The 18,544-nt window shown below is 35.9% G+C and overlaps 1 protein-coding gene across 8 annotated transcripts in view; it reads left to right on the top strand.

The window, feature by feature from the left end:
• The window catches only part of LARS2 (leucyl-tRNA synthetase 2, mitochondrial), a 207,028-nt gene that overhangs the window by 65,623 nt on the left and 122,861 nt on the right, over positions 1-18,544 (top strand). For all 8 annotated transcript variants that reach the window (XM_087916743.1, XM_087916748.1, XM_087916742.1 and 5 more), the window contains 4 exons: positions 8,722-8,782; positions 9,735-9,824; positions 12,910-13,053; positions 15,069-15,176. In XM_087916743.1, coding sequence (XP_087772869.1) covers positions 8,722-8,782; positions 9,735-9,824; positions 12,910-13,053; positions 15,069-15,176 — 403 coding nt within the window. The remainder of the gene's footprint in view (positions 1-8,721; positions 8,783-9,734; positions 9,825-12,909; positions 13,054-15,068; positions 15,177-18,544) is intronic.

The raw sequence follows: 18,544 nt of genomic DNA, 5'->3' as shown, positions 1-18,544 counted from the left end.
TCCAGTTTTTTATAATCATCTTCTAAAGCTTTAATAGTTTGCCTCTTCCTAATATTCCTTTTCTTTGTATAATCCATTATTAATCCTCTCGCATATGCCTTCATTGTATCCCAAACATTCTGCACTGAAGTATCTTCTTTTTTATTTTCACTGAAGAAGAAAGCCAATTCTTTGCCCATCCATTGTGTAAAGTCTTTTTCCTTTAAAATAGCATTGTTTAATGTCCATCTAGATCTTCTTCTTTGTCCGTTCCATTTAATTGTCATTGGATTATGGTCTGCCCATATACCCGTTTCTATATTTATTTCTTGAATGTTAGATATTAATTCTGATGAAGTCCAAATCATATCTATTCTGAACCATGATAAATGTCTATTTGAATAAAAAGTATATTGTTGGATTTTTTTAGTGATGATATTAGGTTATGCAATTATTGATTGATAATATGAGCTATTATGTAATATAATTATATTAGTGACTAGGAAATGGATGCACAAAAAAAAAGTGGTAAACCAACCGATGCACTGTTTGTAAATTTATGAAGAAAGATGATATTTTTATGTTTTATGTGGTATGTCTATGTTGTTTTGTTGTTAAAATAAAATAAAAATTTTAAAATAAATTTTTTTATCTAAATCAGTCAACTTACCTTCTGCCTTAGAGTCTTTATCAAACCTAGATTGTATTTGCAAATATGAAAACCAATTCATTTTTACACCTTCTTTTTCCAACGCTTCAATAGATTTAAGTTCACACTTTTCATTCAATATCTCCCTATATCTAACTGTTTGTTCCTTTTTATATATTATTGGATAAGAAAAAGTTTCAATAGTTGATATCTATGTTGGAATTTTTAAGTAATATTGTTTTTTTATTTTCTCCCAGTTCAGAAACAATGCCTCACGAATATAATGTCTTCTGAAATACTCCTGTGTTTTAGTTCCCTTACACCAGAGAAAGGCGTGCCATCCCAGCAGCAAGTCATGACCTTCTAAAGTCAATAATCTACTGTTCCTTAGTGTTATCCATTCCTTTACCCACATCAAACTTGTCACCTGGTAATATAGCTCCCAATTGGGCAAAGCAAACCCTCCTCTTATTCTTGCATCTTTTAACAGTTTTAATTTTATTCTTGCTTTTTTACCCTGCCAAATATATTTCAACATAATTCTATTTAAATCTTCAAAAAACTCTTTCCCTAATCGAATAGGAATTGTCTGGAATAAATATAAAACTCTAGCCAATATATTCAACTTAATTGTGGATATTCTCCCAGTCAATGATAGTTGCAATTTTTCCCATTTCATCAAATCTGTGGCAATCTTCTTTTGAGTTTAACATAGTTATCTTCCTTCAGCGTACTACATATTGGTGTAATATGAATCCCTAAATATTTAACCTTGTTCGTGACCTGTATTTTTAAAATTTCTTCCAACTCTTTTGTCTTGCTAACATATTCTTTGTTAATATCTTTGTTTTGTCTTTGTTTATTCTCAAACCTGCTACTTTTCCGTATTCTTCTATTTTTTTTCTATTCATTTGGGTTCAGTGGGTCTTCTAATATAAATACCAGGTCGTCTGCAAAAGCTTGCAATTTATACTCCTTTTTAATTTTCATTCCTTTTATTTCTTTTTCTTCTCTGATATTCCTAATCAAGACTTCCAATGTTAACACAAACAGCAGAGGCGACAATGGACAGCCTTGCCTTGTCCCTTTTCTTATATCTATCTTATTTCTTATATCTATGGATTCTCCATTCACCATCACCTTTACAGTTTGTTCATGGTATATTGTTTCAATGGCTTGGATATTTCTTACCAAAGCCCATTTGTATCAATTACAGTAAAATAAATCGCCAACTCACATTGTCAAAGGCTTTTTGAGCATCTAGAAACATCAAGGCCATTAGCTTCTCAGGGTGTGCTTCATAATATTCCAGAGTATCCAAAATGATTCTCACCATTGTCTTTGATTTGTCTCTTTGGCAGAAATCCATTTTGATCAGTGTGAATAAAATTATTTAAGTATCTTTTTAGTCTTTCTGAAAAATTGAAGCAAAGATTTTATAGTCTGAGTTCAATAAAGATATAGGTCTATAATTTTTAACTTGCTGTAGGTCTGTACCTCCCTTCGGTATAATTGTAATGTATGCTTCTGACCATGTTTGTGGTATTCTTTTCTTTAACATAACTTCATTAATAACTTCTAAAAGATGAAAATTCAATATTTCCTGAAAAGTCTTGTAAAATTCCGCTGGCAAACCATCTGGACCTGATGCTTTCCCAGCATTCTGTTTTTTTAAGGCTTCTGTTAATTCCATCATTGTTATACTTCCTTCTAACATTGTTTCAATGTTTTGGGGTATCTGAGGTAGGTTCGCTTTCTGAAGATATTGTTTAACTTTTTCTTCTTGAATATTCTCTTGAAAGTACAGTTTTCTGTTGTAGTCTTGTATAAAAAAAATTTTCTCCTCATTTCCAAAGCAAACCTGTCCTTTATTTATCAATTGATTAATTTTTCTTGCTTCTTTTTCCTTTCTCAGTTTATAAACTAGCCATCTGCCTGGTTTATTTGCATCTTCAAAATAATTCTGTTTAGCATTTTTAATTTTTTGTGCTAATTCCTCTTTTTCCATTAGTCCCATTTTATGTTTAATTATATCCATTTTATTTTTAATGTCTTTTTGTGTGGGAACATCTGTAAATCTTTTCCAGTCTTTTATAGTCATCCTCTAATGTCTTAAATGTCTTTTTCCATTTTATGTTTCTTCTCCTAGTATAATCTATTATCAAGCCTCTTATGTAGGCCTTCATCATGTCCCAGAGATTCTGTAAAGATGTATCCTCTTTTCTGTTTTCTTTGAAGAAGAAAACAAGTTATTTATTTTCTGTTTAAAGTCTTTTTCTTTCAGTATCATATTATTTAAAGTCCATTTAGATCTCCTCTTGTGTCCTTTCCAAATAACTGACACTGGATTATGATCTGTCCACGTGCTTGTTTCTATTTCAATCTGTCGTACATTAGTCAATAATTCTGCTGACATCCATATCATATCTATTCTAGACCAGAATGTGTGCCTGTTTGAATAAAAAGTATATTGCTTACTTTCCACATTTCTCTCTCTCCATGCATCTTTTAAATTCAGTTCTTCTGTTATTTGAAGGAAGGATTTTGGCTTTCTAACTTTCTTTGTTGTTTTCTGTGTTTTATAGTCCAACCAGTCGTTAATTATTCCATTAAAATCTCCCATCATACAAATATTAACATAATCCAATTCAATTATTTTTGCATGTAATTTTCTATAGAATTCTTCTTGTTTATCATTCGGGGCATAAATTGCAATTAAAAGTGTTTTAATGCTGTTATCTGTTATTTCCACCATCAAAATCCTTCCATCATCATCTGTGTAAATTAGTTCTGCCAAAATTGTTTCTTTAATATATAATACCACACCTCTTTTTTTAGATTGTGCCAGCGACATAAATAATTTCCCTAGTTTTCCTTGTTTTAGTATATATTCATGTTGTTTTTTAATATGTACCTCTTGTAAGCAGATTATATCAAATTTTAATTTTTCTAATTTATGAAATACTTTCCTTCTTTTAGTAGCCAAATTAAGTCCATTTATGTTAATCGTAATCAATTTTCTTTCATCCATGTTAATTTTGTAAAGAGGGTTTTATTGCTCTAGTAGGTCTCAATTCTCATTGTTCTCTGGGTTCATCGCCTACTGCACATTCTTTTTCTTTTTCAATTATTGCTAAACATTCCTCTTGGAACTCAATTAGTGACTCTTCCTTTCTTTCTTCTTCCTCCTTTTCTCTAAAGTATTCTAAGTAGAATAGCTCAGCTTTTCCAACTGTGTCAATTCTGCGTCTTTGTTCCTGCCAAGTGAACAAGAGGCCTTCTGGCATCAGCCATCTGTAGTTTACTCCTCTTTTAAGTAACTCTTTAGTCAAGAATAAATATTCTCTTCTCATCTCTCTTGCTCTTCTTGGTATCTGTTTCAGCATCACAATTTGTTTATATTTTAGTGTTTTCTCTCTCGCCACCTGAAGTATCTGTGTCTTAATAATCTTCTTAGCAAATCTAACGTGAACTTCTCTTGGTAATCTATTCCTCGTTGCATATCTTGTGTAGACACGAAACACTTCGTCCACCCCATCCATCATCTTTTCTTTGGTTATTTCCAGTGCTTCTGCCAATATTTCTGCCATTATTTCAGCAAGAGTTTCACCTTTTCCTTCTATATTTTGAAATCTTAGATAAAATTCTGATTTGTCTATTTCCCATCCTGCCCTTCTCGACATCGCTCAAACACATCTGCCCTTCTCAACATTGCTCAAACGAATATCAATATCTCCAATTTTCTTATCTCTTTGTATATCTTCTTCAATTTTTTTGAATCTGTCTTCTTATTTCATCATCTGTTGAATATTTTCCATTTTTTAATCTGTCTTTTCAATTTTTTGCTCAATTTTCTGAATTTCTTGCATAATTATCTGTAATGTCACTTCCTTCTCTTTCTCTTTTTCCTGTTGTAATATTGTTTGTATAGATCGTTGTCCTCCAGATGGTGAGGGAGTTGGTATTGAAGAAGCTGGAGCTGTTGTCTTTCTACTCATCTTGTAATGCTTATCTGTAAAGAAAGAGAAAAAAGAGGAAGAAAAGAGGAAAAAAGAAAAAAAACGAAGGCAAGCAATTGCCACTCCAAAGGAAAAAAGGAAAAAGAAAATCTTCAAGCGCTTGTATACCTTAATCCAATTAGTTGCAATGGTAGATGTAAAAAGTAAAAATCAAAAAGAAAAAAGAAAAATATTCCTATTGTCTTAATAAACAAAAAGAAAACCAAAATAAAAGATTTACATTCTAGTTCCTGGTTTAAAAAGTTAAATCAGATTGAATTAAATTGTAATTTTGACATATCTGGTTTCAGCAATTTCTTACTCAATTATGGGATTAAAGCCTCTTATTTCCAAAATGATCTGCAGAGTTCAGGGAGGTTGAAATGCTCTTATATTACTTTGTCCTCATTTTGAGTCTTGCTATCAAACTTTTGTATGAAGCTTGCCCTATTTAGAATCTAGAAGGACATTGCTGGCAGATTATGTTATATAGAGGCATGCAAAAGTGCCTCTGATTTTGTGGGTATTTATTAAGGACTGTAGATGGCGTAGATGTGAAGTCAAAGTAGACATCTGGGTTTGTTGCAGGCTAACATGGGAGTGTTAGCATCATTATCATATTGTTTCTTGTTGTTTGTGATAGTCTGCTTCAGATTAGTTAATAGTCTGTATGCTGGTATGGGCAGTTCCTGAGAAAGTGCAATGTAATAATCCATTACAGGCTGCACTGAATTAATAATGAATTTGAGTGGTTTGAATTGTAAGCTATTGTAGATGACAACTAGTGGTGCTTGTGTGTTTGTAGCCTGATTTTTAATTATTGTTATTATAACGTTTATTGGTTCCCCATCCTGCTGTTCAAGCTAACAGAGCAGCTTAATAAAACCTGGAAATTGATCTATTGATTTGTTTACTGGTCTTGTTGGAGAAATAATTTAATTCCATTGGGTGGTTAGTTCAACATCCAAAGACTGAAACTTCTGTCAGCATAACCAACTTTTTTTTCCTTCCTTTTCATTACCTCATCCCAATTTAAATCTTACATCAATATACTGTGGAATTCAAGGTTCTGTCTTGAGCCTAGTCCTCTTCCAAATAAACGACCTATATGAAGAAATTGAATGAAATCTGCTGATGACACAAAGCTGGGGAAGATTTCGGACACTTTAGAAGATAGAACCAAAAGGCTGTTGATAGACTTGAACATTGGGTCCTATTTAACAAGATGTTTAGAGACAAGAAAAATAAGACCTTTCACAAATAGTAAAAAACAGATTTCAGATACAAGATCCACATACAGGATAATCAACGACTCATCAGTAATGCCTGTGAAAGAGATCTAAGTATTCTTTTTTAAAAAATACAATTTTTATTTTTATTTCTTTAGATACATCTTTGGATGAACCGTGAGCAGTGTAGTTCCAGGTTTTTTTAACATTTGAATTCAAACATGACCATAATTACATATTCAGCTTTCTTATCTTTCTTATCATATCATTACCTATTACCATTTTTTTTGTTCAATATTCTCATATGTTACTTTATATCAATCACTATATTCTTAATCATTTTAATGTATATTCTTGTATTTGTCATATTTGCAAATTTTATCAAATTATATTATTCAATTTATTATTCATGAATTCTTCTTAATTTATACTTCCCCTTTTTAATATTAATTTTGCAAGCATTTGCCAGGGTGTTATTTTTGTATTCAATTATCCAATTGTCCTGCAATCTTTTTTTAGACCATCTTTCTTTGATCTTTGAAACCAATATCCTTAAATCTTTATTTCCCAAGTTTAATCAGTCTATTCCTTTTCAAAAAATTAAAAAAAATTCCAAAAAATCCAGGGATAGTATCTTTATATATTCCTCCACTGTTTTAGTTTTAATATTTCCACTTTCTAGGGTCTTGTTATAATACAGGTCATAAAGTTTATGGGATCTGCAGGATTTTTCTTTTAACAGCAGGTGGTGTTTGTTGAGGTAAATTCCCTGTTAGGAGAATGAGCGCATACAGGGAGACATAGTTGAGAGTAGTATATAAGTGAATAATACACACACAGCACACAGATACACTGTACAGTAAATGTAGGTTTTTACTTCCAGAAACTTTCAAGCAAAGTTCAAGATAAGCAGTCCAAAGTCATTCACAGATAAAATCAGTCAGTTTTCAGTCCAGGGATAATCCAATAACAAAGTCCAGTGTCAAAAACAGTTCAGTATCAGATTTACATCAATTCCAAGAATAACAGTCATTAGAAGGAATGGCAATACTCTCCAACAGAAGGAAACAGAGACTCACTGAGACTTCTTCTGAGACTAAGACTAAGACAACCCAGATTTCTGGCCCCATCTTATGGCCGCTTGAGAAACCACACCCAATTACAGATTTAGTATTTTCTTAAAGATACAGTATTAAAATGTCTATCCTGGTTTATATATTTCCAACCCAAATAGCCGTTAGGTGACTTACATTCCTAACAGTGTTCTTAATCCAGTTTTCACTTTCTATCTTTTTTTTCTGTTTCTTTAAACTTTCATTAACTTTGCCAATTTTTTCAAATGTTCTTTTTTTTTCCACAGTCAATTTCAGCATTTTAAATAATGCCTATTCAGTGCCAAATCCTGTACAATCACCAATTCCAATTTTATATTCTTTTTTTCTCTTTGGATTATTTCCTTTCCGTTTAAATATTAACAATTAAGTTCTTTACGTTTCCCAAATTTTTCTCTAACTTTAAGGTTGCTGCTAGTACAGTTCTTTGTGAGATCTCTTTCCTGTTATTTTTATCAGGGTTACCTTTTGTAGTTCGCAGTATTTTCACCCAGTCCACACACCATTACTGCTCCTTCACTCCAGCACAGTCTTAGGTTTTCAGACTGTCTCCCGTCTTCATGGCAGCCATTTTAGGCTACCACTACAGCTCGTCTTCGAAGGGGGTTTTCCTCACCAGGGAGGAGAGATGCGGCTCCCCTGAACCTTTTTTCACCACCCCTCCAGGTGATTCCAGTCCTGATTGGGGCCCTCCAATAAGGAGAACTCGAAGCGAAGCGATGGACAATCGCGGTCTTTGCTCCGACTGCGCAGAAGTATAGCCAGAAGTCGAGATCTAAGTATTCTGATGGACCATTTAAATATGAATCATTAGTGTGTCTCAGATGTGGTGTCAATTGTCTGGAGCAATCATATTCAACTGAATGAATTGCCATCTGAGCAGGCAGAGGAAGTGAGGCTGGCAAGAAATCAACGGACACAGCTACTGTTGCTTTTCAAAGAAAACTGTTGCTCTTTTCCAACAGTAGCTCAAGGGCTGCAAAGAAAGAGTAAAGGCATTCTGCAAGACTGCTCAGGCAGAAAGTCTACTAAATGAAGACTAAAGGAGACATGATAATATTCTTCCAATACTTGAAGGACTCCCATAGGCAAGAGTATGTCAATTTACTCTCCATAGCACCTGAGGGCAGAAAACAATGGCTGAGAGCTCATCAGATTCAATCTGGAACTAAGAAGAAACTATTAAGCAGTGGAACAGCTTGCCCACAAGAATTTGTGCTTCATCACTGGAGATTTTTAAGAAAATATTGGGCAACCATTTATCCGAGATAAGAACCCCTGACTTGGGCAAGCGGCTGTACTAGAAGATATCCAAGGTCCATTCCAACCCCTGTGACCAGTTTAGTTATTTCATGAATCTGATGAAGGGAGATATAACTCATGAAAGCTCATACCCTAATGAAATTAATGCAGCACTTTATCCTTCCTACAATAATTTACTTCTCTTTTTTACAGAGAAAATCCCAATGTTAATAATATATGCAGTAAATATATATTTTATTAGAATTTGTGTATAAATTGGTTTTGTTCAAAAACCTGGGATTATGCATAAATTTGCCTGATATTGTCTCTTAAATTGAATGGAGAAAGTCACTGAGTTGTCTAGCAAAGTAATAAGCTTGCATAAATATTCTAGCAGAATAAATTATAGTTAAAACTAGTGTGCAGATTGGAGAAACTCTTCCTGTTCTAACCATCATGGTTCATATTGGAGAATTGATAAATTTTCACAAAGTTTTTGTTTTGCTTTGCAGTAATATTCAACATATGCGAGAGCAGCTTGATGTATTAGGCTTGTCTTTCAGCTGGGATCGGGTAAGGCTTTTAAAAATAAATAAATATTTACATGAATATTTTATATTTAAAGTGAAATTGATATATTTTAGCATGTAACTTGCCTATAAACTATCTAAAATGTGCAGATTTATAATTTTAAAACTATGTGAAGCAACTCCTTTCTCTATGATTTCTTTTATATTAATTTTACTGTGATTTCTTTTATATTAATTTTACTGTGTGACTATAGGCTTAGATACAGTATGGTAGGCTGGAGAAAATATTTCATAAGCACATAAATATTAAATATTTTATATACCATAAGATTAACTGTGATAAAATCCTCTCCTGAGAGATAAGACATATATAAACAGAGCTATGAAAGAAAAGAATAAAATTGGTAGGGAATTACTTTTGTACTCAAATCCTGTTACTGTTCTTTGCTTTGATTTAGAAAGCTGTTTACTTTTGTTTGTGTCCAAAACAATGCTTTGATCCTCACTATTGGCACCAAAATTAGAGGTATACCAAATATTTTGGGGACAAAATATTCAGAGCCTCAAAATATTTTGGAAAAGGAATCAATCACCTACTTTGAAAATAGTTTGACCTTAAAACATCCCGCTTTGACCATGAAACAGAAATTGGAATAAGCCAGAACAGGATCAAAGCACTTTTAGCAAATGTTATTTCAAGATAAGGACACTTCAGTGGTGGTGTGTATGTGAAATGCATTGATTACAAAATATTTTTTGTAGGTTTGATTAAAACTTTTGCAGTATCTTAACAAAATGCCTTTTTGCTTACCTGTCAAAGTTCTATGTGTAGATTTTAATAAAACCCCTATTCTGTCCTTCCCTAGAGTCACCTTATAGGGGAAATGAGTGACATAAAAATGCTAGACTCCTTTCACAACGAACATTTGAGTTCTGCATCAGATGATTGGTAATAACATACTGTGTTGATTTGATAGATTTTTTTATTTTTACAGGAAATAATCACTTGCTCTCCTAAGTACTACAAGTGGACACAATATCTTTTTATTAAGCTTTATGAAGCTGGTTTAATCTATCAGAATGAAGTAAGTTTTAATATTGTTTTACAAACTGATATTGTAGATTACCTTTCCAAACTTCAGTAACTATTGCTTGTGAAACAGGTATGAATCTCAAAAGATAAAAACTGTAGATTCATAAAAGAAATGAGAAAGATTATTTGCTTTGTACTTAAACATTTCTTCCACTACTTTTCAGTGTTTTTACCACATTATGATAAATTATACATTATACAAAGAAATAAAACAATACAATTAATAACACCTCAGTAAAAATGATACATAGCATTATGTATTATATAACATTAAAGAATCACAGGAGTTAGATTTTAAAAAACTATTTCCATCAGAACAAATAAATTTGTATGCCAGGCAACCTTCTTTGAAGAGAATGCTGGGCTATCATAGTAAAGAAGGTTTTTCTGTCCATCTGAGGATGTCTCGCTTCAGAAAGAAAATGCTACAGTGGGAGGAGGGTTTCAAAAAATGTAAGCTAGATTTGGCGGAGTTCCAGTTTGCAGCGCTTCGGGGCAGGCAGAAATCCATGACTGTGCGCGGTTTCTGCCTGCGCTCGCTGCCCGAGTGCTCCGAGCCATCCGGCTTCGGGGCTAGCCACCTCCGTAGAAGGTGGCAAAGATAGGGGGGACCTGGCAGGGTCGAGAGATATCGCACCTCTCTTCCCTAGCCGGCTAAACCCCCTTTTCCGAAGGCAGCTGAGCGGCGGTCAGAAATGGCCGCCACATAGAAGAGCTCAGCCGGAAAAAGAAAGTGCAGGAGGAGCTGTGAAGAAGTGAAAGTGTTTTTTGCTGACCGGGATAAAGTAACGAAAGTACCCTGGAACTTAAAATTTGCTAAAGATACATCGTTTCCAGAGCTTTACAAGCGGCGAATGGAAATTAAAAGGAAAAGGTTTTTTTTTTCTTTTCACTCTCCTTCCTAATGTGACAGCAAATGGAACTGCAAGAGAAATTGGAAAACCTGCATTGGAGGTAATTAAATGCTAAAGGGATAAGGATTTCTGAATACTTAAAAAAAAAAACTTTGCTGTAAGTGGGAAGGGAGAGGAAAAAAAATTGGAGCAGAATTTGAAAATAAGGAGATTGCCTAGAATTCTAAAGAGCTATTAAATATTAATAAGACTTCTAAAAGATATACCTTAATTGGGACTTTGTGACTAAACAGCAACCCCAGAAAGAGAAATGGCAGAAAGACAAAAGTACTAAAAGAAACAACTTATTTGGATTGTTTGGTGACTTTGGAACTTTTGGGAATTATTTTTGATTAAAAGCACTTGGGTGGTTGTCTTGGAAAAACTTTTTCTCTCTACAATGGCATCACTTGTGGATGAATTGAAAATTGAATACCAAAAATACAAAAAAGAAGAACAAGAAGGGAAAGATTCTTTGGGCACTCTTTTTCAATTTCTAGAAATGGTGGTTTGTACTTATGAAAAACTGACTGCGCAGCAGGATGACTGGGATAAAGAAGAAGCCATCTTTGATGAACAAGTGACTCTATTTGGGGAAGGAAAGGAGAAAGAGGAAAAGAAAAAGGGAACTTTAAGATTTGAAAAAACAACCAAAAATGAGAAAAATAAGCTGAAAAGTGGATACAATGTTAGAAAACAACAGAAAGGGGGAAAGCAGAAGAGGAAAAGGGAGGTGGAGAGACAAGGGGATAAAAAGGGCAAGGAGAAGAGTAAGCAAGGGAGAAAGGAAGGGATGAGAAGCCTCAATGGTGGGGAGCAAGATGTAAAGAAACAAAATTTATTTAGAGACAATGGGTAAATTTAATTGAAAAAGGGATTCTGTAAAGGTACATAAGATTGTATTTTTATATTTGTATTTAGAAATAATGTTAGAAAATTGGAAACAACATGTAACCAAAAATGGGATAGAACATTTAGTATAATTTAGTGAAATCTTTGTGAAGAAATAGAAGGTAATGAAATAAATGAGAGAATTGAAGTTGGAGAGATGGGAACATTCTAATGATATAATGATATGTGGTGTGGGGGGGAAATAACTATGGAAAGTATAAGTGTTCCCATAAAAGTATGATACTTAATTGAAAAGTAACGTGTAAAATGTTTAAGATATAAATGAATATTAATATTTATGATTAGATTTGTATTGGCATTGATAGTTGTTTTAATTACATCATATACCTATAAATTTTTTCTTTTCTTTTTGGTTGTTTTTCTTATAAAATACATTGTGTAATTTTAGAATGTACTAAACAGAATCCCAATGCAAGTTATGTATTATATTAAGTATTATAAATTTAGGGGAAAGAGTTAAAGGCGTCATACTCCAATCAGTGTACAGGAGAAGTTTTGTTTAAAGAGAAAAGATAAATGGATAGCTGGAAACAGAACAGACAAAGAATAATAAGTATTATGATTTGAACTGAGATGAGATAAATAAAATAAAATTAAGAAAGTTAAAAGAGGGGAGAAGATATATAGAAAATTGAAAGTGGTAATAAGATATGGAATGGTATGTAAAATGAATATGAATTTGTGTCTGTACGAAGAGTTGTAACCCAGGATCAAGCAGCTTTCAGAAAAGATGTTTTATGTTTTTATGTTTTGTTTGTTTGTGTATTGTCTTTGAAAATCAATAAAATTGTTTTTTTTTAAAAAAATGTAAGCTAGATTCACATATTGCACTCTAACAGTGTTTTGTTTTAATTATTGTTTATTGGATAAGGTATAGTGTCCCAATTCAGAAAAATAAAAACATATCTTAGATATAACCATGGTATAATCACAACTGGATTCACATGATTTAGCGTTATATACTTTGCAGGTTTGTAAATGAACTTTCAGGCATTTTGGTCCCAATCTCAGTTGAACATTTGGTTAAACATCAACTTCTTGCATTGGCCTGGAAATGATTAGAGAATAAGCAAAATGTGATTTTAACATAGGAGAGTAAATGATCGCTTGAGTATAAGGGATAACTGGCTAAAGATAAAAAGCTTTGGAAAATTAGTAGATGTTTAAGGGTTCATGAAGTATAAATATTTGTGCCAATCTCCTACTTGAAAAAATGGCCAATGAGTTTGCTCGTGCTAATATTACTTTTCTCTGATTTTGGGCATCACTTAGGCAATGGTAAATTGGGACCCAGTGGATCAGACTGTCCTTGCTAACGAACAAGTTGATGAAAACGGCTGTTCATGGCGTTCAGGAGCAAAGGTGGAAAAAAAATACCTTAAACAGTGGTTCATTAAGACAACTGCTTATGCAAAGGTGTGAGTATAAATGATTTTGGAGAAGGGAGATACTGTAGTCATCAAAAATTCTAAACCACAAGCAAACCCAAAGATCTTTGTAGGAATAGAAATCAGTATCAGTACATCTGTATAGAATTAGTGTCTTCTCTTCTGTGGTACCTTTATAGCTGCTTCCAAAAATGGATAGGGTTGCATTAATGTAATGTTCTTAGGGCACCTTGCTTCTCTAAAGAATGTCTTTTTTGTGAACAAATGTGTTAAAATGACAGGTCATGCCAATCCAATAAAAATTGTCCTTTTATGGTAGTTTTTTTATATTCAGTCACAAACAAAGCACATTTCTGTGTATAATAAAGATGAACTAAATATCTTAAATCCTGATTTAGCTACACAAAAGAATATAATTGAGTATACAATTTATACATTCCACATTCCATGAGACTTTAGCTAAATGCAGATTCCACGTTTGACATTTTTCTGAATTACCTCCTCCCTTTAAAAATATTATTCAACATTTTACCTAATATTTTTTTCTATTTTATGACCTTAACTGTCTATTAAATACATTTGTTGCCATAATATAAATTCTGAAGTGATCTCATATGTACAAACCCATCTTCCCCCTCCCTCTTCTATCAGGGACCTTTCCTTTGAGTTGGGATTCAGAGCTTAGTGAATCAGGTGGGAGGTCATATTACAAATTATAAGAAAGAAATTGCTCATCAGATAGCTTCTTATAAAAAAATCATGTTATACTTATAATCTTTTCAATACTATGGTTCATTAGTAGTTTTCCATAAGTTGGAAGAATAATTTTTAATTCTTATTTTTAATGACTTGCATGTTGTTTTTGTTATTCAATAGTGGACAATTTAACTATATAAATTGTATTTGAAGGCAAAAGAGCAAGACAGCGAGAAAAAAATGGAAATGTTCTGGATAATAATAATTTCTCTTTGCAACATCACTTACCAGTTTTCTTTATCATTTTTATTTTTATTATATAAAATACAAAGAAGAAAAGAAAAAATTGGAAATTAAGGAGAGGGAAAGGCGAAAGGGGGTGTGAGATACAAGGGGAAAGAGAGAAAGAAAGAAAAGGGGACATTGACTTCCAACTTCTCTTAGCACAGTACAAGATAAACAAATCTCATATCAGTTTTCAATCTAGGTTATCACTTTACTTGAAACACCCAGCCCTATAATTCCCTTTTCTCACTGTCTCTTAGCAACTAGTATTATTGACTGACACTTTCCAACCATGTCAAAATTGCTTCCCATAGCACTAGAATTATGCATTATAAATGATATATTTCTTTAAACCTTAGTTTGTGGTGTAAAAAAGAATAAAAGAAGGTATCTTTATTTTTTCTTTCTCACTTTTTACATTCAAAAAGACACTTGGATTACTGTTTAATGGCTGCCTTAATTTTCATTGTCTTTTTTAATAATCAAAATGCCTGATAGAAATGAAAAACTGGTTAAAATTGTCTCTGTTTTCAATAGATATGCATGCTTGTTTAGTATGCTTATTTTATGAAATTAATGTTGTTTCCTTTTATGTTTATTTACAATAATTATTTTCAAATATACCAGTGACATTTTTCATCAAACATACCCCACATTGAATACCTTATACTCTAGTTTCTGTCTCAAAGTAATTGTTCTGGATTTTTCTTTAATTTGTAAAACAGGATCACCTCATTTTCTGTGGCTAAATTCAAACTTGCATTTTGGATTTTTTTATTTGCATCTTGTTAATCATTAAAAAATCATTAAAAGTAATGCTAAAACCTAGGTAGTCTTTTATATATGATAAAAGCTATTTAAATTCAAGGAAGAATACTATCCCTGTACTACTTTTAGGGATGATTGCAGATGCTAACTGCCTGTGTATTTTTCATACTCTTAGTATATACTCTTAGATATAAATACTCTTAGATATATAGAGGCCATGCACAATTTGTTCTGTACAAATGTTCTTGTTCTTTAATGTCAATGATTTAAGATGTCCTCTTATCATTATTGCAGGCCCTGCTTGACGGTTTATCAAATCTCCCCAAATGGTATGGAATAAAGGAAATGCAAGCTAATTGGCTTGGGGATTGCACTGGGTGTTATTTTGAGTTTATGCTGAAAGTAAGTTGTTCCTGGGAAATCACTGAGAAGTATTTTCCCAATAAATTGCAAATGTTTGAAAGCTGTTAGAATTTATCTGTGAAATATGGGTAGACACCCCCCGCGTAACGGATTGTATGAAGAGTAATTGAAATGCCCACTGGTGTACTTTCTGACAGCAGAAAATAATAATTTTTAAATATTTTTCCTCTCTCTGCCACTGACAGTTGATTTTGGTGCGCCCAAAATGGCGGCCAGGGGAGCTGATCATGAATCGTCAGCACCTCAGCAGAGCAGAGAGAAAGCTGTCAGATAATCAGCCAAGCCCAGGTCTGCTGGTTTAGAGACAGCAGCCAGAATTAGACCCAGATCCCTAGCCCCTAAAAGGCCTTATAGGGCAGAGGAGAGACAGGCCAGGTGCAGACATAAGGCCTTAGACCAGGGGTGTCCAACCTTTCACCTTCCCTGGGCCACATTAGAAGATGAAAATTTGGTTTGGGCCGCACATAAAATAAAATAACAGTAATGATACCTGATCATCCAAAAAAACCATAGAAAATATAGTTAACATATTAAATTTATTTGGAAATGAAGTTAGTGAGTTGTTTTTATTATTAATTATTTATTAAAAATTATTTATTTTTTTATCACAGTTTTTTTATCACAGTTTTTTTATCATGGTTTATTTTCCTGCCAAATTTTGCGGGGAAAAGCTCGCCCGCCTTGCGCCTACCTCTCCTCCTGCAAATGGCCCGGCTGGATGAGGCAGGACTGGAAGGCAGAAGCAGCAGCAGAGGCGGGGGCAGAAGCAGCGGCGGGGCAGAAGCAGCAGCGGTGGCGGGGGCAGAAGCGGCAGCGACGGCAGGGGCAGAAGTGGCAGCGGGGGCAGAAGCGGCGGGGGCAGAAGCGGCGGTGATGGCGGTGGTGGCAACAGCAGGAGGTGGTGCTCTGACGGCGCCTGCTTTTTCTGTTGCTGCTTGGCCTGGCGCTCGCCTTGCCCTGCCTCGCGCCTGCTTCTCCTCCTCCTCCTCGCTGGCTCTGGCACGAAGGTTGGGGTGGGCACTGGGCCGCATTACAAGGTGACCTGGGTCGCATGTTCTCCATCTCCCTCAGGGAGGAGCCAGTCTTATGTTCCGAAATGGACTCCCACCGGAAAGGGACTTTTTGGAAGATGAGACAGGGGCAGCAGGCACCCCCTTATTTAGGGGCCTTTTCCAGCTGGCTCTATTTAAGACTCTGGTGATTAAGGCTAAGAACATGGCCCATCTAAAGAAGGACACGGTCGCCCAAGAAGGAGAAGAGCAGGAGGATTATATCTCCACTGAGAAAACATCAGTGGTGGGTGCTTTTCCTGTGCCCTAGATGTTTTTGGATGTGTTCAAGAGGCAGTGGGCCTCCCTAGGAGTGTACACTTGCCCTAGTGGGTCGGAGATGACTGTTTAATGAAAATCAAGATCTTTTGGACATCATTGAGGTGCCAAAGGTGGATGGCCCAGTTGCGGCTCTAGCATCCTCATTGGTCAAACCACCGGACGTGAAAGACGCATTAAAGGGGGAGGGCCGGAAGGAGGACATGGCACTCTGCGGGGCGCATCAGGCCGACACCTGGGCCATCAGAGCATCCACAACTGCGTTCTTTTTCACACAGGCCTCTCTGCGGTGGCTGAGTCAATTGCAGGGCAGAATTCCACATGAGGACCTTAGGTGCAACAGGATCTAAATAAGATAATAACTGCAGCACAATTGACAGCAGATGCTATGCTCACTGCAGCCAAATTTTCATCCAGGGCCATTGCCTTTTCTGTAACAGCACGTAGGATTCTTTGGCTACGAAATTGGCAAATGGATGCCAGGAACAAATGGAAGCTGGCGTCAGCCCCCTTTAAGGGGGAGAGGCTTTTTAGGGAGTCTCTGAATCTCTTTTTAATGGAGGCCAGACACAAGCGAAAGATCCTCTCTTCTCAGGGAAGGCGTTTTGATTACCGCCCTTCACCCTATTTCAGGAGGCCCTCCTTTAGACAGGGGAAGGTTGGGGTGAGCTTTCCCCGTCCAAATAGTGATTTCAGTGATCTTCTCAGGCTGATAGACCAGCCTTTGCTGCCAGAGGCCATCAGAGGCCAGAGGGCAAGAGGTCCTTCCAGTAGGCCATTTAGACACAACAAGTGATGCCAGAGACACCTATCCCATAGGGGGCCATCTGAGTCTCTTCTGGCAGAAGTGGGAAGAGAGTACGACGGACGCTTGGATCCTGGCAATTATATGATCAGGACTCTCCCTGGAATTTCTTTCTCCCCACCCCCAGGTCTTTATGTGCTACCCAGTCTCCAAGGACCCAACGAAGAGGGCACCTATGGAATCGGCAATCCAGCCTTTGCTGGATATCCATGCCATCCAGCTGGTTCCAGGGAACCAGAGGCGACAGGGATTTTATTCCATTTTGTTTGTCATCCCAAAGGCCTCGGGGTGGTGGTGATCAATTCTCAATTTGAAAGGATTCAACAGGCATCTGATATACCGAAGATTCAAGATGCACTCCCTTTACTCAATTCTCGAGGGAATTCGGAAGGGAGACTTTTTGGCCTCGGTAGACCTGATGGAGGCCTACCTCCATGTGCCCATCCATTCAGACCACCGTCAGTTCCTGAGCAATTCCTTTGCTATGGCATCCACCACTTTCAATACAGAGCTGTTCCATTCAGCCTGGCATCATCCCTGTGGACATTTACCAAGCTCCTGACGGCTGTAGTGGCATACCTCCATAAGGATACAGTGTTATCTGGATGACATCCTGATAGAATTCTCTTCCCAATTCTAGGTGAAGAAGGATTTGATAACAACAATCAGGATACTTCGGGAGCATGGGCTCTCGATAAATCTGGACAAATGCCATCTGGTCCCGTCGACTCATTTTGCATGGTTTCCAGGACTGGGAGCGGAAGGGGCCAACGCTCTCTGGTGCAGGTGGTCCCAGGGGCTATTGTATGCCATCACCCCTTCCGCTGATCCCAGGGACAATCAGAAAGGTACTGATAGAGAGGGCGGAGGTTTTGTTGGTAGCCCCTTTACAGGTCCCGGCAACCTTGGTTCCCCGATCTGGTGGGCCTGTTGGTCGACAGAACTTGGAGAATTCCCCCGAACAGAGTCTCCCTCAGCCAGGGTCCAATTGATCATCCCGAGCCAGAATGGTTCCAGTTGACCGTCTGGCTCCTGAAATGGGAGAGGTTTTCCAAAAAGGTCATTCAGATGATCCAGGTGGCCAGACAACCTTTCACAGCCAGAATATATGATGCCATGTGGAAGATTTTCTGTGGTTGGTAGCCCAGCCACTGATTAGAGCCCACTTCGGTGTCAGTGGCAGATGTGTTGGAGTTTCTGCAAGATGGTTTGGA

Source organism: Pseudonaja textilis, chromosome Z, assembly GCF_049901715.1.
Source record: "Pseudonaja textilis isolate UNSWEBS1 chromosome Z, rPseTex1.2, whole genome shotgun sequence".
In the NCBI taxonomy this organism is placed as follows: Eukaryota; Metazoa; Chordata; class Lepidosauria; order Squamata; family Elapidae; genus Pseudonaja; species Pseudonaja textilis.
This window is presented reverse-complemented; position numbering and strand designations above follow the sequence as displayed.